This window comes from Leptodactylus fuscus, chromosome 1, assembly GCF_031893055.1.
Source record: "Leptodactylus fuscus isolate aLepFus1 chromosome 1, aLepFus1.hap2, whole genome shotgun sequence".
NCBI lineage: Eukaryota > Metazoa > Chordata > Amphibia > Anura > Leptodactylidae > Leptodactylus > Leptodactylus fuscus.
This window is the reverse complement of record NC_134265.1, coordinates 101,530,057-101,553,028: the sequence shown is the minus strand read 5'-3', so window position 1 is coordinate 101,553,028 and position 22,972 is coordinate 101,530,057. Positions and strand designations below refer to the sequence as shown.

Genomic DNA, 22,972 nt, shown 5'->3' with positions numbered 1-22,972 from the left:
TTATTGTTTAATCTTACACAGTGCTTGAAATGCAAATGCCTTAAAGCAATTTAACATCAGTCAGTCTTGTATTCTACAATTTGTGTGTTTAGCATCTCATCAGCATGTGCCATTATGAAATAAAGCACATTACCCTTTTGATCTAGTTTCTGCTTGCTCTGTTTCCAGTAATATCTCTGACACTGCAGTGCTGTGACCTCTAGTTAATACCCTGTAATTTTCATGACCCACTGAGAGAATGGTAGCGTTCTACGCCAGTGATCAGACATACAAAATTGTAACACCCAGCAGAGCAATAAAAAACGCAATACTTTGATTTCTTATATGCTTATTAATATATGTAGAAACAATTGAAAACATGTTTATAGCTTGGTGCTCCACCATCACTTCTACAGATCAGCAGGTGAAAATACCTATTCTGTAATGAGATCACTGGGGCAAGGTGTAGTTTATACTTTCTGATACTTCTTTTATGGAGCAACATCCAGTCAATTGCAGCCACTTTCTAAAAAAAAAAAAAAAAATGGAGCACATGTATAAACAATGGGGGGGGGGGGATTCATTATGGTGCTTACACCAGTTTTTTTGGTGATAGTCACAAATCTGAGATTTGTGAGTACAATAGTTGCATTTTTGAGCTGATCTTGGTACTTTGCCAAAAGTGTCTGGGGCTGGGGGCAGGGCATGGACAGCATCATAGCTGGCACAGATATTCACCAAGCACAATGCCAGGAGGATGCACCTAAATTATGATAATGCATGGCCCCATCAGGAGGCACAGCATGCGCCATACACAATAAATATTTTTATGTTTTAATACTTCAGGCATTCGTAAGGAAAGAGGGGGTGATTTAAATTTTTCTATTTTTGTATTGTATTTTTGTATTGATTTAATATTTTATTTTATTTTGATATCCCCTAGGGGTAAGATCACCCATCCAATATATGGGTAATATAATATATGGCAAATATAATATAGGTAAAGTATATAATATAGTTCCACATTTGGATTTCTATCATAATAGAACTATAGTAATGGCCCCCTTAGGAGCCTTCAATAGGCTTCCAGTGCTGCTCTGGAAAAGACAGCACTGGAGCAGGAAGTGAACAGACAGGTTTTAATTTATTTTACAGCATTCTCTAACTTTAGACAAGCCTTTTAAGGGACATAAAGGTGGACATTTATAAAGCCTCTTGCCCCATTTTCTTGTAAATCTACCCCCGCATATAGCTAACCTATTATTTGTACCTATTATGAAGGATTTAAAAAAAAAAAAAAAAAAAAAAAAGTGCTAAAAAGCAGCACCTGTGCTCCAGTACATGTGTGGCATAAAAAGACCCCAAATACGTGACAGCAGTGGAATCACAATTTCCGGTAGGTCAATTTTGCACAATTTATGATGCAAAAAAGAGCCAAAAAATTGTGCAAATGAAAAATCCCCCCTCCCGCATAGTGCAGGGAAATTGACATAATACAATATCAAACATTAATATCCAGGACTGGGGACACAGGGCCGAAATGTGACTTTAAATGACATATTGTATTTTAAAGGTTAGTTATCTACAGTATAAGTGCAAAAATGAATTAGTTGTAAACTGTGTGTATGATGGACATTTTTTGCTAACATAAACGTATTAGTACTAGTATAGCGCTAGCAAGAATAAAAGTATAACCAATATTGCAGCCAGCTAGCCATTACCCCTTTTTACATGCAGCAGTAGTACAATACTTTGATCAATGCTTTAGTTTACATGCAATTGTCACAAAAGAACACTAGATGGCAGAGTTGTTCAGATAATTGTTGCAGAATCTGTCCCAAATCAGTAATATACAGTATACTGTTAATATGGTACCGTACTATATTCACCACTAAGGACTATTGTTGTGCTGATGACAGTCATATATTAGCAAACTCCTTCCATCCCCATTGTGTTCAGAATTCTTGTATCAGAGACTTCTCCACATTTGTATACTGTTAGACAGCAATATTAACATGTGGCAAATTTGGTGTAACAAAAAAATCCATTCCATGTGTCCAAATGAGGGTGATTCAGCAACATGTGCAAAATGTGAGTTGCAGAGTATTTGTAATGTACCTGATGAGACCCCAGTCACTATGGAGAGGCCATTGCTCTTGCCTTGCCTGAAGCCACAGAACCTTCAATCAGCATACTGGTAGGGGTAGTACTGGGCATCTCACCACCGATCTCACAGTTGTGACCTATCCTAGGCAATCAGTATAAATATCCCAAATACCCTTGACAACCGCAAAAGCAATAAAATTAATGCCCAGACCAGACCCCACTATAAATACCTCTCCTGGGTCCTATTGCCTCTTCACATATGAGTGACACTTCACTCAAGCTCTTGACATTGACCTCTATCAGGAAATAATACCTCTATGCTGACCACTGTCTGGAGTAGTCCTTATATACAGACAAGGTCCCACCTTTATAATTATACCACTGGGTATTGTCTGTGAATGAGTTTCCAATAATGCAAAAATGGATTAAATGAGGATGGCATAACAAAACAGCACGCTTTTGCCAAATGTGTTACTCCTTTATTAACAATTTTGTCACTATTCTATTTATATGTACAAACCTCTGGGCTGATTAATTTCAGATTTTTTTCAGACTGCATATATTATATAATTCTGGTTGTATATTCTGATACTCACCACTAGGTAGTGCTAACTACTAATGAATTTATAAAACCAGCTCTATACAGTAAAACTTCATGCAGTGAGCATCCTTTGGTAGTTGGTGGCTACAATATGTCCTGTCTGCATGGCTACAAATATGAGCCCATATATATAAAATAAAAATTTGAAAGGCAATTTTTTAAATCAATATAGTAACAAGATTAAAAATGGAGTTACACGGCTTGAAAATGGCCCTTAGGGTGAGCAGGATTATAATATACAGTACACCAACTACAGTATCAAAATCTTCATGATGTGTAAATTCAGATGGGGGCCCCAAGTTCGATTTTTGGGTCTGTCGTTGGGGTCTTCGGCGTCGGTCGGGGTGGGGGGCCCAATGTCAAAACTTCGCCACGGGGCCCCACCATTCCTAGTTACACCACTGGTCTCATCTGTCCATAGGACATTCTCCCAGAAGCTTTGTGGCTTGTTAGCATGTAGTTTGGAAAATTCCAGTCTGGCTTTTTTTATGATTTGTTTTCAACAATGGTGTCCTCCTTGGTCATCTACCGTGAAGTCCACTTTGGCTCAAACAACGACGGATGGTGCGATCTGAGACTGATGTTCTTTGAGCTTGAAGTTCACCTTTAATCTCCCAGAAGCTTTGTGGCTTGTATGTAGTTTGGTAAATTTACTTTTGTCAGATTCAAGTTATTTTTGTGATCATTGTGGGTTTTTCTATCATTAAACAAGGGCTACTAACAATTTTGTCCATGTGTACACTGTATCACTGCATTGTGGAAATAGCTGTATACAGCTCTGCCTGCTGTATAGTGGCCTTGTGCCTTCACTGTCAATGGAAGCTGAGCTGTAGTGAAGGTGCCTGGATGCTATACAGTGGGCAGAGCTTTTTGCTTCAGGCCTTGTATCGATCACTGATGATGATGAGTATGATGTCCCACAGTGGCCCCTGTACACAGTATGATGTCCCACAGTGGCCCCTCAACAAATTAGAAAAGACCCACAAACTATTATTATACTCTGGAGTCTCAGACCCCCAGCTATAGTGATCAGAGGTTCAGGGGAGGTGACAAACATTAAAAACAATGTTACTCACCTCTCCTGTGCTCCAGTGTGACATCCTCTTCAATGACGTCACAGACGTGGGTTACGCCAGCATCATCTGTTGTCACACTGGCCTGACACACGACACCTGTGATGTCACTGAAAAAGCCTGAAAACAGCAGGGAGTAGTGTCAGAGCCCTGAAGAGATAAGTAGCATTGTTTTTTATGTTTGATCACCTCCCCTACAGATCCGATTATTGTACCTATGGGTTTGAAGAGATCTTTGAGAAAAATAATAGCAGTTCCAGCTCAGACGTATTTGGTCCGAACAAAACTGCCAAGCAATCTGAGGTTTTCCCAACATATACTCTAGCGGCCTGCAGACTCACTTACTGATCCCCACTACTACCCACGGCTGCCTTTGCTTACATTTCAGCTCCATGCGTCACATACAGCATCACTGTTAGTGATGTCCTGACGCTGTTCAGCGTCAGCAAAGTGATATGTGACGCCCTGGAGAGCTGAAGGGGAAGCAGAGGTGGCTGTGAGCAGAAATAGTGGTCGGTAAGTAAACAAGGCCCATTATCTGCTGGAGTTACTCAAACAAGTAACGGCCTATTTTAAAAAAAAAAAAATCAAAAGAACAGCAGCCACAGTCAGGAGCTTGGGAGCCTGGCACTTGCTTTGGTATGCCAGGTGCTGATGGCGACCCAGACTGAATGGGCATCGAAAACAGCTCTGAATAGATGATCGGTCCGGGGACCGAGTGTCGGCTCCCTACGGATCATATATTTATGGCCTATCCTGACGATAAGCCATAAAAAAAGCCCAGAAATCCCTTTAAGGTCGGGGCCTCACTGGTCAAAAACATCCCGATTTCCCTTCGGCAGAAAAGCTGCAGGAAAAATCGTGGCGTTTTACAGTAACTGCAAAGTGGATGGAATTCCTGCGAATCCAATGCCCACTTTGCAGTAAAAATCGTGCTGCGGGCACACTGCGATTGCAGCATGTCAATTCTATCTACGGCAACGCCAGTGGTTCCCCATAAATATAATTGAAACAGAAAGTCCGCGGAAGAAAACTCCATGAACTTTCTGTTTAAAGTGCTGCAGGAAGAATCACAATGTGTTGCTGCGGCATTTTTTCCACAGCGCATTATAGCTGCGGGTCGTCCCGTGGGGCCTTAGCCTAAAGAGAGGGCCTACAGGTTGTGGCTACGATTTTTTTTGTTTGTTTGCCAATTCTCTGATTTTGCATACCTATAATTCTTAGTGATATCTGCAGTTCTCCAACACCTAGAGTGGTGTGCAAGATAACACAAGAAAACTTTGAACAGATTGGTCAAACATGCATACTATCTTTCTGCCGAGGGATGAGCGGATGATCAGTGATATTACCTATCTCTCTGGAACAATACATTTGGCTGAGCGATGTTCCATCCAGAATTGATGCTCGAGTGTGTGTGAGCCCCTGTACTGTAGCTAAGCAGCGATAAGAAGAAAAAACAATCTACAAAGTTCATCAGCTAATGGCAACAAATATTACAAAAAAATAAGGGAATCCATATGTTATTGGGCCACAAATCGAAGTTCCATGTTTTATGGTTGTGCAGTCAAAGTATTTCCGCAATGTTTCTTCCATACACTCAGATCTGCATTTTGCCGCATGATTGGTTACTATGGTAACTGCTTTGTACTGAATCAAAGATGCTTCAGATCTTTTTTCATGCATTAGAGTACATGTTAGTTCTCACAGTCACGCCATATTGTGTCCTATACCGCACATTCTTGTAGATTTACAGCTGTCACATTTCCTTATATGTTATTGTCAATTATAAATAAAAGGACATAATAAATATGTATCAAGTTATGAACAACTATGCAGATGCAGTATATTACAGAGGCTATACAGGAGGTGTTCTCTGTATATTGATCAGAAACCTAAAGAGGGCGTTTGTACGACAAATGTTAGGTCAGAATAGTGGACCCTGGTTATTGTTTATCACCAATTTACTATTAAAAATGTGGCTGAATTCTGGTGCAATTTACACGGAAATGCATCCTGTGGTTTTTTTGGCATCGCTGTTCACAGAAAGTCCGCCGAGTTTTCCTCTGGAGCCTTTCTGCTACAGTTATTCCTATACGGAAAATGCCAAGACTTCTGTAGGTACTGTATAATTGGCATGCTGCAGATTTATAAAAACACAATGGTTTATGAAATCACAGCATTTCTGATACAGATATTTTTCTGCAATAAATGGATGGGATTAGCCAGAATTTCATTCAGGGCCCCTTCACACAGAGTTTATGCGCTGTGTATTCTGTACATTTTACACATGTAAAAATACACATGTAAAATGTAGTTAGCCATTGAGTTCAATGGCTTTTTCGTATAATGTGCGTCTTTTTGCGCGAAAAAGCCATTGTATTTTTACACGTGTAAAATGTACAGAATACACAGCGCGTAGACAGAATACACGGAGCGTAAACTCCGTGTGTAGCGGCCCTCACTCTGCAGATACTATAAAACAGAACGTGGTTTTTTTGTTCTTTTTTTCTGCAGCCAAAACACCACATTTTCACAATGTGGGGCCCAGGCCTAAACCATATTTATTAAAGGGGTTTCCAGGCAAAAAAAAATAAAAAATTTAAAAAAGGTCTGTTAGTGCTATTAATTGGCTTCCTCTGGTGTCCTCTGCATTTGATTACTTGGGTAGCTTCCTGCTGTTTTAGCCTACAACTACCTGGAGATGACTTTGAGGTGCTGTTGTCCCCTCTTCTGCCTGCAGCTGAGATCTGGAATTGGTGCAGCAACTTTGCAAGATGGTTACAGCATACAGCTCAATGCACAAAGTCCAAGACTTAAGAGTTTAGCCACGGTAATATAGGCATTGAAGTACTTGACTTAGTTTTCTTCTCTGCTCCACTCGTACCAATCCCTAACTCAGCAGATAGGGGAATGTAAGGGGCTATAGGTCTTGATACAGAACATTCCTGTACGGTACCTCTGTAAATCCTATGGCACAGACACCAATGTCTCTCTGGAACTCTGAAAGTTCTCTCACTAACTCCGAGGCAGCCTCTGGTTGTGCCTTGGAATAAGATGGCTTTGGTCTCTAGCTTCTAGGATGAGAAGCTGTCTCACTCTTGCTGTCTCACTCAGCGAGGTGACTGATGCTAGAGCTAAACTTCTGCACGAGTGGACCAACCACTGGACTTTCCAATCACTGGACTTCTAACAGCTGAACTAACTTGGCTACAGCTACTAGAAAATATAAATCCTTTCCTAGAACCCCGCCCAGTGGCGTAACTTGGAACGGTGGGGCCCCGTGGCGAACTTTTGACATGGGGGCCCCCCGACCGACACCGACCCCAAAGACCTCGACCGACCTCCTCCTACGCATTCCTGCACGTTCTATTATGCCCCATAGTGGCCCCTGCACACAGTATTGTACCCCAACAGTGTCCCCTACACACAGTATTATCCCCCATAGTGGACCTCTATAAACAATTATTATACTCTGGGGTCTTTTTAGACCCCAGAGTATAATAATCGGAGACCTGGGGGAATAAAAACATAAAAACATTGTTACTTACCTGTCCCCCCGGCTCCTACGCTGTCTTCTCTGCTGCCGTCCTTCTGCTATGACGTCGGACGTCACGTGACCCGGGACGCAGGCCGGGTTCATGTGATGTCAGAGACATCAGAAAGGAGGCCTGGCAGGTTCGTGGAGAGGTAAGTAACATGTTTTTTATGTTCCCTTACCTCTCCCGATCCGCCAATCATTATACTCGGCGGTCCGAAAAGACCCCCCGAGTATAATGATAGCAGCGGTAGCGGCTGTCACCGGGCCCCTAATGTCCCGGGCCCTGTGGCAGCTGCCTCCGCTGCTATGGAGGTAGTTATGCCACTGACCCCGCCCTATGGCCTGTGATTGGTCAAGAGGTAGCTTGCGCATATCGCCAGCTGACAGGGATCCCGACCAGATAGAGCCCCAAAGAGCTGGGTGAGTAACATCCATCCCTAAATAAAGGTAATCCCTAGCTAACCCTGCCTGTAGATCTGTCCCTGTCTCACAGTTACATAGTTCACATTCTCAAATTAATCGAATGTTAAATTCACCATTCGTCTAAAGTGGAAGTCACCTGATTTAGCCAGCCAATTCCTTTTTCCGATTTTTTTTTTCGATGCCTCCGTTGTCGTAGTTCCTGTTTTACCTCCCCTGCGCAGTTATTGGTGCAAAAAACGCGCCAGAGAAGGTGGGAGGGGATACGAATTTTTTCTACGTTTGCCTCGTGGTATTCGATTGTAATCGAATACCTCGAATGGCCTGATATTTGATCGACTATGTATTCGATCGAACGGTGTTCGCTCATCTCTGTTAGGCAACACTAGCATGAACCTAGCATAATAATGACTCTATGTAAATGGAGGGTCATCAGTTTTCATGCATCTTCATCCGTTTTTATCATCATTTTTTTACATCTGTAAAACTGATCAGCTAAACTGATGATCAAAATGTGATGTGAACAGCCCCTTATTCTTTGTAAGTGCATATCTATAGGGGGTGCAGCGGTAGCAGTCACTAATGGGTCCTGGGCCCTGCGGGGTCTCAAAGGTCCCTTATAGAATATACTACTAATTTAAGTGGCACATCCCTCTGGAGTCCACCTGACACTGAAACTGTTGCACCTGAGGAAGGGCGTGGTCAGAAGCCCGAAACACGTTGTGCGAGTTTTAATTTCGTCAATAAAACCGTATTTTCCATACTTTGAGGAGAGCGCATTTCCTGATTATCAGATTTATCATTACATCTGAGTTGTTGGTCCTTTTACTTCACAGGGTAGGAAAGGACCTTATTACAGATTTTGTTTTGAGTACAACTTTTGAGCTTCAACTTACACCTCTGAGTTTTTGATTTATAATTCTTATTGCTTTTATATCCAATACTGGCTTTGGCTGAAACAAAATGCACCAAAATCTGCAAGTTATTATAGAGTAATAAATATACATAAAAAACCTATGTATATTTGGTATCTCAGTAATTGTTCCAACCTATAGAAATATGGTAACATTATTTATTCCACGCCGTGAATGGCACAAAATTTAAAACTCAACAAACAATAGTGAAATCACAGATTTTTTTTCCATTCCTCCTCAAAAATAATTCTTAAAAGTTCCTAAATTGTAACATTAAAAAATTCAAGTTATTCCACAAAACACAAACCCACATGTGGGTTCCTCTGTAGACATATAAAAACATTATGATTCTCAGAATGAAAAAGTGATGAAAAAGTTCTTGTGGTCCTGAGGGGATAAAATAGGCTTAATCCTGAAGGTGTTAAAGTAGTATCACAATTCTGGAAATCTTGTGTTTTGTTTTTAGTATATTTTGTAATTATGTGTGTCCTTGGGGCTTGTCACTGTTTAGTTGAATTGAAGACCATAACTGTTTTCTGCTTATTAAGGTTTACATTGATATTAACTGCCATTGACCAGCTTCAGTGTGTTACACCATGCAAGCCGACATCATTAATATTGATCAGCAAACATACATATGGGAATTTATAGTAATGTGTTTCTGCAATTGAGAAAATCTAACACGTGTGACCTGCAGGTTCTATATCTTTCAATAGAACTCATTTATTTTATGACTGTGTAATGTTGTTCTCATAAACTGAAACCACCTGCTGCACATTTATAAATCGTATCAATAAAAATAAAGATATTTTTGAAATCCAACATTAGCATAGGTCAACATGACCAAGTGTCAAATCATAAGTTAGGTCAGAAAACTTATGACTAAGGTCCTACATCGTGTTGCAGTTTTTTCTGCAGTGTTTTCATTGCATTTTTTTGCTGCGTTTTTCTCTATGGTTTTTCTTCCCTTATTAAATCTCTAGGGAAAATGCAACCAATTCGGCAGGTAAAATTGATATGCTGTGATTTTAAAAACAGCAGGTGGTTTTAAAAAAGATGGCTTATTCCTATCAGGTTTTTTCTTGCAATGTATGGATGGGATTAACCAGAATCTCATTCACTTTGCGGGTACTGTAAAACGCTGAATTTCCACAACATAGTGCCTTAGCCTATAGCGGTTTTAGACCACTAAGAACATTATTGCTCAGGCACCAACAGGGCTGAGTACAGTTATACAGGGGAAGCCCAGGGCGAGAGAGGGGATAGAAATAATGGAGAGGAAGGCACTGAGAGTAACAGTAAGTCCCTCATTGCTGCTGCTGTCTTAAGTTGTCATGCTGACGTACACCATCAATGCCTATATACTAACTACTGCATCACCAATGAGATCAAACCTGAGGAAGGTCACCACCTCAACCAACATGTTGCATACAAATTCTTGATCCACATTTCTACAACAACATTTTTTGTCACTATATAACATGGTGTTGTGATATAGGAAACTACCTTATCTTGAAAAATAAGAAAATAAAAAGCACGTTTGCTCTATTTTCTGAAACAAACTATGATGTTTGCAGTGGTTTATAAGCTGACGCTGATCTTTAAAAGTGTATATGAGATTCCTAACATATTTCATGTGTGTAATGGCACCTAATAGGAAAAATCCAACACATCTCTACTGCAAGGATCGCTATTAATGATCATTATCAGATAAGATATCTAATTCTCATTGGAGGCTGTTTCTGACTCTTCCAGTCCCTTCTGCATTTGCCTGTCTGTCCTATTCTAAATATCTTTTTGTTATTTTCCAATCCATTTTGTTCTGTTTGCTTGTACATTGACTCGTATAAATAATTTATGATGTGAACTAAAATGAAAGGATGTGGTTAATCCTTTATTTCATGTAAGAGGACATCTCTTGTGCTTATAACTACAGCAGAAGAAAACTTCTACAACACTCACTAAGAAGATACCAACAAGAGACATCATGCGATCAGTGAATGGAGGTCCGGTGCATCCACCCTGTCCTAGTAAAGAGTCAGAGAGAGAAGTAGAGATTCGGCTTTTGCAAGTGGAGTGTGATGAACTAAAGACCAGACTTGGATGTCTGAAGGTAAAAACCTTTCAGCTTTTCCTCTTACATAGGTATTTTGTTAATCCCCTTAAATTGCTGAGGCTTGGGGTAGGCTAAAGGGATTGTATGAGAGTAAAAAAAAATCATGGCTGCCCCCTTCCACAAACAATGCCATACTATTCACTTCAAAAGGCCTGAGCAGCAAAACTAGACGTAGCCCATAAGCAAAAGTGATGCTGATTCTGCCAGAAATCATATTTTTATAATGTAATACAGTTCCTTTAAAAAGGTGTTATTTTTGTTTGTTCCATTGGCATGGCTTATGGTATCTGATAAAACTAGGCTGTGTCCTATACAATGCATTCCTGCAATGTAATAGCCTGAGGAGGTCTGCTCATAACGGCAGAAGGTCTATTATAGAATAGATTGACAGTTTATTTCCAGTCAAGGGGCAGCAGTCACTGAATATAGAATAATATATAATTTATAATATTTTTCCAGAGATCCTGTGAATATTATTTATTTAAAGAATGGAAAAAAGTATGATTTCTTCCCTGGAATAAATACTATTTGACTGATTTTGCAGCCTAATGATTGGATGAAAATCATGCATTATGTATCTCTTAAAGGGGTATTCCCACGTCTCATACTCACCAGTCTTCACTGCTGTAAAATCTTCTTTCTTCCCGGTTTCTTGCGTCATTTGGTGGGCGGGGTTTCACATGCAACCTGCTGTTTAGCTCCGCCCCAAATTAGTGTGTAGCTCCACCCACCACATAGCATGATCCTATGGGGCAGCTGAAGGGCCTGTGATGTCATCAAAGGTCCTCAAACAACACTATATGCACAATATTGGACTATGAAGTACAGGCAGGAGCAACTCCATTCTGTGTTACATACAGAGACTGCCTGTCTCTGCCATAATGAACACAATTGAATTAGCTAGCCTGATAACTGGGAGAACAGAAGACGAGTTCAGAAATGAAAGCAGCTCCTCTCCCCTATCTGACAGCAGGAAGCTAGGTCACGTGGTTTAGACACAGGAATAGCTAGAAACACAGGCTCGCTCCCTGCACCTAGCCCCTCCTCCCTCCCCCCTGAGAGCAGCAGATACATCACTTGACTTTTGAGTAGATAAGTCAAGGGCTGTGTCAACAATGAATTGAATAAAGTAAGATAGTGGACAAACAAAGCAGTTTTGCTGAAGCAGTGTATTTAGAAAAAGTCTTAAATCCCCATTAACAAGCGGTATAGATAAAATCCTTGTGATGGGACAACCCCTTTAAAGAGGTATTCCCATATGGAAATTTGGAACATTTATGGCGGCATCTGCACCTATCATGAGAATGGTTGACACAGTGGAGGTACAGTAGTAGTGTCCATGCATGAGTTTTCTAGATCAGTAGTTCCCAACCTGCAATAGGCGTACCTGAGGGTTTACACACTGCAGTCCATGTTGGTACGTGTCACACTAAAAACCACTATACATGCTGCACTACATGCAGGTTCCCCCTGCCCAGGACATATGGCCACACATGGCTGCAGTGCCATTCTTACTTTAGAAGTACAATAATCACTTCCATCAGTACTAATAGAGGCACTCATTGTAGTTACTGGCATCTTGGTATTCAGTGGGGGACAGAATGATGAGTGATGAATGCAGCTCACCACTCACTACCGGGGTGGCAGTAACTGCAATGAGCGTCTCCATCAATACTGATAGAAATGCTCATTGCCCTTCTAAAGTAAGGATGGCACCCACGGCTATACACAACCACTTTTGTCCTGTCCTGAGGGGGAGACAGGCTGATCTCCCAAATGAAATCCCTTTTGCACTGATCTATTATAGCAGTCAGGTCTAGATGACTTGCCCTCTTCCATTGGGTTGTATTATGGTTACATAGACTAGTGCCACAACGCACATTGGGGAGATTTACTACATAAAATTTGACCACTATTAGGCAACAGAGACTTTGATAAATCTGGTGTAATTTAAGACTGTCTAATCTAAAGTTACATTGTCTAAAATTTAGATGCTATAAATAAATCAGACCCATTATATATAACAACGTCAGGTCACAGCTCACACATCAATGTGTAAATCCAATTGATGTAGAAGCAGCAATAGAGAGCAAAATAAAAGACAGGTCCTGGATGGAGAAAATTGATCTAGATTTAGCAATGTACATAAAATATCTCTAGTTTCTGGTTTAAATACATTGCCAAATATAGCGTTGTGGCTAAATGATATACATACAAAGCTCTGTCATGACTTTTCCAACACTTAAGATTGCAGTGGCACTTTATTTACTAGGGTTTATGGTATTTCTACTTAAAAAAAAAAAAAAAAGGCAGCAATCCACAGTAAAAGAGCAAACTTAGAAACAGAACCTTTACCTAGCACATGCCATTTACAATAGTAATGTCTTCTTATGTGGCCGAGGAACCTTGGGCCCCCTCAGGCAACAGGGTGTTCTACTTTCACAACATCTTTAGTGTGTGTACAGCATGTTAGTAGTAGAAACTCTTCACATTTATGCTTAACCACTTCCAGACCACCCATAGACTATATACGTCAGAAAGTGGTTGCCTTGTTCTGACAGGACGTACCGGTATGTCCAAGCAGAACACAACAGCTGCACGAAATCGCGCAGCTGCTGAAACTGGGAGTCGGCTGTAACTTCAGCCGGAGCTCCCAGAGAGAAGGCAGGGAAGGTTTATTACCTTTCCCGCCTTCTCGATCGCTGTGTATACAGCGATCAATGAGCGCTGTACACACAGCTGTGGGCACCCCCATGATGCGGCCGCCCTCTGACCCGGCGGTCACGTGATCTGCCGAGCTCAGTGTCTTACAAGAGCTGCTGGGTCCTACAGGACTTAGATCAGCTCTATAAGATGTATATACTACCGTGCAGGAGGCTGTATTCCTCCTGCAACTGAGGCTAAATGTACCAGCCACAGTTGCAGGGGAAATCATGTCCCCAAAGGTCTCTTATGACCTTATGGGGACACAATCTGCAAAAAAGGAAATAAAAATAGAAAAGTTTAAAAATAAATAAATAAAATAATACGTCAATAAAACACAGTTCTTAAAGGTTATAGCCCCACCCTCGATGACACCATACAAAATAAAAATTACCGTAACGGAGATGAAAAACTGTTTTATAATGTTTTTAATATATACTTTATATTATTAAATTTAAAAAAAAAAGTGAAAACCAGACACGATTTCCCTCCTATTTTGTCTACATTTTCCCAGATAAAAAAAAAAAAAATGAAAACAATTGAAAAAATAAAAATAAACAAAGCACTATGTGTCACCAAAAAAAGATGCAGACATTAGTTGAATAAGACATATGAGAAAAATGTTATAGCCCTCGAAAACGGAAATACAAAAAAACCCTAAAATGTGTCTGGTCCTGGACCACAAATTGGCCCGGTACTTAAGTGGTTAAATATAAATAGTCTAGAGTTTGGGTTCTATAAGTTTAGAACGTAGAAACCATAATTGTAAGAGCTATGGAATTTACACACATTAAATAGCCTTTGCAGCTTACAACGAGACAGAACATCAGAAGTTACAGTTCATATTATTATCTCTTGAGTCTAGGGGCGGACACAGACAGCTGAGGGCCCCAGTGCAAGAACAGTTATGGGCCCCTTGTTCTCCAATATCTCAGTATACAGCATCTCCTTCTCTTTAACAATCCACCAGTAATAGTTAGCCATGAAAGTTATAGTTTAGGCATTATAACTGATTGTAGAAAGCTTCTGTTGAAGGGATCGCGCCTCCTAGCCTATTGGACCCATTTGCAGATTGCATCAATGGTATGTCTGACCCTGCTTGAGAATTGTTTATTGGTGATAAAACTTGTCCAGACTACCATTTCATAGTCTAGCATTCTTGTATAATACACTTGGGCTTTGACTACATTTATTATTAATAGTTGAATTAATGTAACCAATATTTTTATTTGTTTTGATCTAGGAGGGATTAATTGGTCAAAAGCCAAGCGATGTAGAGCATTTGCTGAAGCAGTCCCAGAAGGAGCTGCTATGGCTGCAGAGACAGCTGTCCTTCATCTCCAACGGCAGCCCACCATGCATCCTGTCCCCAAACAAGGTAAGGCTGGCATATTGCATTAAGAGTCCAGCATGAGCATGCAATACAGTAGTCACATAACTACTGTTAGCTTATATAAAATTAGCACACATATCTGCTGACTTTGATTTTCAAGACCTATTAATATATGCAGCTTAAGGTGCACAATTTATTGCAGCCATATATTAGGGATGTTAACAATGGTCTCAGGAGGAATAAGGACTTTGATCTACGGCTGGAATAAATTACAGTGATTGCTTATATTCCTGGTTATTAACATCCCTCTAAGAGATCTACTGTACTTAAGTTACTTTGAGCTCTGGATTATTACAAATTAATCGCTGGGTCCTAAATAAGACTGCAATCCATATCTGAGGACATCACTAAATTACTGATGCAAAAATTATGGTATATATGTACTTTGTCTTTTTCCTAATAACTTTACAAACATATTACTTTAATGAATCTGATGCTTGTATATACATGTAGTGTTATTGTGGATAGCCATATACAAAATCTGGAAAGGGTCTTGGGTAGCCAAAATGCCCATACCTATGATGAGAAATTTATATATGGCGCAGTTTTTGGCTGTTGGAAGACACCATATAAATAAAAAGTGCCAAAAATACCTGTTGGCCATTCACCCCAATAATAGTTTGATCATAAACAAAATACATGTGTGATAGCTATCTTATCATAATTAGATTCTCATCTCTTCATTGCTGTATTATACTTATGCATATGCTATGTAATCACATCAAACTCTGGGTCCACCATGTTATCCTCTGATGGACTGTTTGACTCTTCTTTTTCCTTTATATGAATTTGTAGTGTCTAAGTTATTTTCTGTCCAAGCTACACTGGTTATCTATTGGAACCTAGAAGGATTTTATAAAAGCCCATAAAGATCTTTCAGTATCCGTTTAGATTTATCAAACATCTTTTGTAGTGAGTGACTTCTGGTGCAAATGGAAAAACCATGAAGCTTATTTATTAAGACTGCTGTTAAGTAAATTTTATTATCTGATGCACTCCTCTTAATACATTAGGCACATTTTAGGGCTGCTTTCACGCTAACTATACGTTTTATGAACTATAAAACAATGGAAGTTGTACATTATCACGTATTTCCTTGTGCCATTCTTGTCTGATCCGTGTGCTATCCATGTGTCATTCACTTTTTTTGTGTCTAGTAAAAAACAAAACAAAACAAACAGATGCAGTCTTTAATCAGAGGTAGATTGCACCAGAAACATCTGCCTGCAAATTAAGTCTTGCAGTCACTTATTCATTTGAATTGGCAGGCAAACCCTGTGTTCATTTGCTTGTCAGGAGCCACCCTGCAATTCATATGAATAGCTGGTAGCTCCTGCCTACTCTCACTCCTACCTAACACTTGAATGCGATTGGATTACTCCTGGTCACATTGACAAAGAGTCACTTCACTGGCTTACCTTCAGTGTGACCAGGACTGATCCTAGCTAGTCCAGAGACTGCTATGTAGCTTTAGTAGCCCCTGCTCTAGCTTATTCTGGCACAGGGTACTTTTAAGATGAAAGATAATTTCTGAGTGGGTTCTGCATTCAAAGCTGGTGCTGCCCAGGAATTAGTCTGAATTGACATGAGTTTCCAGCACAAACAGGGAATATGGATCCAGTCTCAAAATACAGATGGCCAGATCCATATACAGAAGTCTGTACAGCAGTAAGCTACAGTTCAAGTGTTTGAGAGGGAAGAGGGGGGTGATCTGCTGAGGCAGATAGACAATATGATGCAGCTGCACCATCCCAAAAGTGTTTCATCTCATCACACAGCTGGATTATCAGAAAATTATTGTCCAGCTATATTATGGTTGCAGACAAGTCTCTTGAGAGTCTCAAGTCTCTGATTTCTGTCTCACTCTAGGAGCTCTTTACCTTTTTCTCACCCCCTCTCTCCATAGACTTCATTGTGAACTTATATCTCACTCTCTCTTATCTTATCTGTATACGGATTTCCATGCATACATAGTATCAGTGAATTCAGAGACAGTGACAAAAGCAGAGGAAGTAGCATGGAATTAAGATAAATAATATAAAATATTTCACAAACTGTTACTTTCACCAGCACAATTATTTATGATATAAAAAGTAAAACTTTAGTTACTCTCTAAATATATACCATGTCCTGTCTTTAATCATAAATATATACCCTCATGACACTAGTTTAAACAAACTCTAAACCTGGCACAACCTTTGAGTACATATAATATTCTCCGCTCCACTGATTCCAGCACCTTCATAAAACTACAAGAGAAATATGGAATACCCTCAAGCTATTTTCTACAATATTCATAACGACGGTCGTCTACAATAGCGATCTTACTACTACTCCCAGAAAACATCGCCCCCTTGGTTGCCTTGGTTTCTTGTCCTGCAGCACATACTTCTCAAGCTAGCTTTCCTCCTCCTGCTGCTGCTCCTGGTTCAGCCCATGGTGAGGGTGCATTCTCATTCGCAGCAACTTGAGAGTTTTAGCTTGAGGCCTCATGTTCAGCCTTAAAGAGGACCTTTCACCATCTGGGGCACATGCAGTTTTATATACCGCTAGAAAGCCGACAGTGCACTGAATTCTATGGATGAGTACTACGAGGAGGGGAGGAAGGCGTTCCTCACCGCTCTCACAGTACAGCGCTATAGGCACTGCTGTGAGGAAGGGCGTTCCTGACTGACTGTCAGAAACGCCCTTCTGACGGTGAAGAGCTACAGTACCAGCACCGATAGCTCTTCACCCGGGGCACAGATCGTGAAAGCCAACAGTACACTGAATTCAGCGCACTATCGGCTTTCTAGCGGCATATAAAACCGCATGTGCCCCAGGTGGTGAAAGGTCCTCTTTAATGACTACACCTGTGAACATTGCCCAGCTATTCACAAGCAGCTCACACCTACATAAACCTGCATCTGAGCAGAATAGGTTCCTGGTTTCCATTTGCTATAAGGGTTTCCTGCTTGTGTTTCTGATTTATTATCAGTGTATTGACATTTTCAGCTCTGCTAATGATTTTGTTCATGACTTGCTGATCTTCCGCGTATTACTTTTTGGCTTCCCATGACCCTGTTTCTCTGCTGCCTGTCCCTGACCTTCAAATCAGATTTAACCTCACTTTTGCAGGAAGCTTCACACCATCATCTCCATGGACATTAGCAAAGGTGGATATGTGACGTTGTATTATGATATGCCCGTTGGTACAAACATATTGGAATGACATTATAGATTGGATGTGGAAAAAATTGTGTTAGGTCTTGCCAAAAAAAACCCTATTCACATCGTGTTCCAATTTTTCCTACTGACTTGAGAGTCCCACTGGTAAAAGATAGGGCACTTGTGAGCGCAATCCGCTCTATGTATCACTGTATTGAAGTCCAAATTAATAAAGTTGTCTTTTTCCTTTTCATAAGCCAGGCTCAGAGAAACTCACTCCACATACAGCTTGTGTGTGTAAAGTGTGTTCTGTCTTTAATGGTAACAATACAGCAGTATATAACACATTGCAGAGACAAAACAGGTTTGGCTAGGAAAATTAGCATAACATGATTGGTGGAGAAGTTGTAACAATAGTCCTGATGCATGTCTATTGGATAAGAAACTGGAGAGAGGTCACACCTCTCACACCTCTCATGGCATAAAACATAGTGTAGAACCCCCCTTAGGAACCCATTGTAGCTCTCTAAGGCAAACACAGATTAAGTTATGTCAAAGTGAAAGTATCATGTACAGTGTTGGCCAAAAGTATTGGCACCCCTGCAATTCTGATAATACTCAGTTTCTTCCAGAAAATGATTGCAAGCACAAACTCTTTGGTATTAATATCTTCATTTATTTTGCTTGCAATGAAAAAACACAAAAGAGAATGAAAAAAAAATCAAATCATTGATCATTTTACACAAAACTCCAAAAATGGTCCGAACAAAAGTATTGCACCCTCAGCCTAATACTTGGTAGCACAACCTTTAGACAAAATAACTGCGAACAACCGCTTCCGGTAACCACCAATGAGTTTCTTACAATGCTCTGATGGAATTTTAGACCATTCTTCTTTGGCAAACTGCTCCAGGTCCCTGAGATGTGAAGGGGGCCTTCTCCAAACTGCCATTTTGCGATCTCTCCACAGGTGTTCTATGGGATTCAGGTCTGGACTCATTGTTGGCCACTTTAGAAGTCTCCAGTGCTTTCTCTCAAACCATTTTCTAGTGCTTTTTGAAGTGTGTTTTGGGTCATTGTCCTGCTGGAAGACCCATGACCTCTGAGGGAGACCCAGCTTTCTCACACTGGGCCCTACATTATGCTGCAAAATTTGTTGGTAGTCTTCAGACTTCATAATGCCATGCACACGGTCAAGCAGTCCAGTGCCAGAAGCAGCAAACCAACCCCAAAACATCAGGGAACCTCCACCATGTTTGACTGTAGGGACCGTGTTCTTTTCTTTGAAGGCCTCTTTTTTTCCCCTGTAAACTCTATGTTTATGCCTTTTCCCAAAAACCTCTACTTTTGTCTCATCTGACCAGAGAACATTCTTCCAAAACATTTTTGGCTTTCTCAGGTAAGTTTTGGCAAACTCCAGCCTGGCTTTTTTATGTCTCTGGGTAAGAAGTGGGGTCTTCCTGGGTATCCTACCATACAGTCTCTTTTCATTCAGACGCCGACGGATAGTACGGGTTGACACTGTTGTACCCTCGGACTGCAGGGCAGCTTGAACTTATTTGGATGTTAGTCAAGGTTCTTTATCCACCATCCGCACAATCTTGCGTTGAAATCTTTTGTCAATTTTTCTTTACCATCCACATCTAGGGAGGTTAGCCACAGTGCCATGGGCTTTAAACTTCTTGATGACACTTCGCAATGTAGACACAGGAACATTAAGGTCTTTGGAGATGAACTTGTAGCCTTGAGATTGCTCATGCTTCCTCACAATTTTGCCTCTGAAGTCCTCAGACAGTTCTTTGGTCTTCTTTCTTTTCTCCATGCTCAATGTGGTACACACAAGGACACAGGACAGAGGTTGAGTCAACTTTAATCCATTTCAACTGGCTGCAAGTGTGATTTAGTTATTGCCACCACCTGTTAGGTGCCTCAGGTAAGTAACAGGTGCTGTTAATTACACAAATTAGAGAAGAATCACATGATTTTTCAAACAGTGCCAATACTTTTGTCCATCCCCTTTTTTATGTTTGGTGTGGAATAATATCCAATTTGGCTTTTTGACAATTCTTTTTTGTGGTTCTCCATTGAAGACAAATTCAATGAAGATAATACAAAAGAATTTGTGATTGAGTATTATCTGACAGAATTGCAGGGATGCCAATACTTTTGGCCAACATTGTATGTCTATGGAAAACGGATGGTCAGCAAAGGATACAAACTCCAAGTTTAACTATGCACTGTGCTGACACTCACTTTTACGTATTTTGACATTTAAAACACCCCAAAAATTACCCTTCTATTAGGGAAAAGTGCTTTCTCGTAGTTTTTTTTTTAGACAGTATTGGCTGTTATATTGCAAAAACCAATAGTTTTGTAGACAAAACTGCCCCTTTTGATGTCTCGTAAGTGCTACAGGCTTGTTGTTATTTGGAAGACAAATATGTGGCTATGAGACTAGTTGAAAAGCAATGTTAAATTGGCTAGTGAAAAGATTATCCCTTCATGGGCAGGGTTGTAAAATCTATATGGTATTTGTTTTTTGATGTCAGCTCTATGGCACCAAAAGTGTGGTATAGTTGAATAAGATGGACCAGGCTTCATGACATGTGTGGCTTAATTACGGCATACCATAATATGTGTGGTATAGTTGAATGCGGTTTAGTTGAATGAGATGGAGCGGGCCACAGGAAATGTCTGTCTGAGTGGTGGCAGTGGTGGTAGCTGTTTAGGAGTAGAATTCCTGAGGTCAGAGTTATCTGCAGGAATAGAGGTATTATTGTATGACTGTGCAACTGTGCAGCTGGTGGGAGTCAGTTGCTTGTTGTGACTCCATTTGCCGCTACGAGCTGAAAAATTGGTGGCCTCTTCAATGGGCTTGAGAAGATGACACACTTCCTTTATGAGCTTCCAATTATGTATCCATAAATAACACAATGTCCCTGTGTGCTGCTACATGCAGTAATCGTTCACTCTCTTCTTCTGCTTGCCCAGACACTCTAGCATGTTTAAGGTGGAGAAAATTGCAGAACTACTAGATGACTGGGTGCATATTACTGTTTCCTGGACATACATTCCCTTATGGAACACTGAAGTTGGAAGAGTTTGAAGGTTTAGAAGAGGAGGAGTAGGAAAAACCGTTGACGATTATGATGATAACAAAGACCATGTACTAGGTGTAGGCATGGCCTGCCTACAAGGAAGATCACGGGAAGGAGTAGAACAGTCTCTCTCACTTCCTGAGCCAGTGCTATTGCCAAAATTATTTTTCCAAATAAACGGTGCCGCCTTTTCATGTGGGTACGTAGGGATGTTGTTCTTACAATTGTTCCTGCACAGATTGCCATGGATTTATCATTTTTGGCAATGTAAAAAAATTTCCCACACGGGAGATGTCCACATGCAGTTATTACTGCCTACACCAGTGTGTTACTGCCACAACCACCACCGGTGCCACCACCACCTCCATCCTTTGAGCTTCTATGGACAAGTGGACTAAGAATTTTTAGTGATTCTAAGTATGAAATTCCTGCAGTTTTCACACTGACCACTGGGGCTCATATTCGGCAGATACTTCCTAATTTCTGGAGATCTCTTTTCATCAGTCATCTCATTATCATCACAGACACATAATTACAATGTCCTTCATATAGATGAAAGAGGATCACACGATTCACAATATGCAATCGCCACAAATAACCCTGTTCTATAACCCCTGCACAGGTCACATAACATGTCTTGAAATCCTCTCATAGAAGTCAATGAACATTTCCAGTCTATTGTGTTTAAAGGGGTATTCCCATGTACATAAGCATTTTTAAATATGTAGATAGTTATAAAGTTAAACATTTTTGCAAATATAAGTAATTAACCATTTTGCAGAGTTTTAAAGATTTTCTCTAAATATCTTGTGGTCACAAGTCTTGATTGGTTGCCAGTGGGTATGACCATGTATGCAGAAACATTCTAAAGTCAGAAAACAGCTATGATTTCCTTATTGTGGCCGGGATATCTTCTGATACATGTAGTGTCCCTGCATGATAACCCAGCTACAATAAGAAAATCATTACTGGGTTCCTGACAATTCCCAGACCAAAGAAAATGTCTGCGTTTGTGGTTGTATCCATTGACAACAGATCAAGACAACAGACTGTCACCACTAAGATAGTAGAGGAAATCTTTAAAACTCTGCAGAATTTTTAACAACTTATATTTACAAAAATGTCTAACTTTTAATTATCTAAAAATACAGATATGTGGCTGCTCTAAAGCATATCTTTAAATACTGTTAACAGGAGCGCAGGCAAGATGGCTGCCCCCATAAATATGGTAGCCAGAAGTCAACAGACTTCTCCTCAAGCGGAGCTCAGGAGGATTGAGCAAGCTAGGTGTCAAGCAGCCAAAACGCCGGAGCAGGCGGGTCATCGACGCCAACAACACACTCATTATATGGCATCCCAGTGAGTTGCTGAGATGCCGGAACAATAACAGGCATGGCACGAGGAATGAATTCAGCAGCAGGTCAGCTTGAAAGCTGCCAAAACGCTAGAGCAGGCGGATCATCGATGTCAACAACACGCTCATTATATGGTGTCCCAGCAAGTTGCTGAGATGCCGGAACAATCACAGGCACGGTGCGAGGAACAAGTTCAGCAGCAGAACAGCTTGAGAGCTGCTGAAACGCCACAGCAGGCAAACCATCGACAGCAGCAATTTGCTGAATATAGGTGGATCATCGACGCCAACAACACGCAGACAAAGTCGTGGGCAGAGGCTAGTATTCCATAAACTTTTTGTACTGTAGAAACTAGTGGGTATGAAATAGTTTAGCATCTGGTATTGTGTCTTCAGAGTAACAGAGTAGGGTTAACATATGAATTGCTGTGAATGTTTCACAGACAGTATGAATTTGGGCATAACGTGGTACTAGATTGTCCAATCTGCAGCACCCAATGCAAGTCACCTCTGTGTTAATGACAGATGAA

At 40.6% G+C, this 22,972-nt stretch overlaps 1 protein-coding gene across 7 annotated transcripts in view; it reads left to right on the top strand.

Moving 5' to 3' along the window:
* RIMBP2 (RIMS binding protein 2) overlaps window positions 1–22,972 on the top strand; it is a 351,407-nt gene that overhangs the window by 93,294 nt on the left and 235,141 nt on the right. For all 7 annotated transcript variants that reach the window (XM_075274789.1, XM_075274730.1, XM_075274757.1 and 4 more), the window contains 2 exons: window positions 10,568–10,744; window positions 14,694–14,828. In XM_075274789.1, the coding sequence (XP_075130890.1) occupies window positions 10,568–10,744; window positions 14,694–14,828 (312 nt within the window). The remainder of the gene's footprint in view (window positions 1–10,567; window positions 10,745–14,693; window positions 14,829–22,972) is intronic.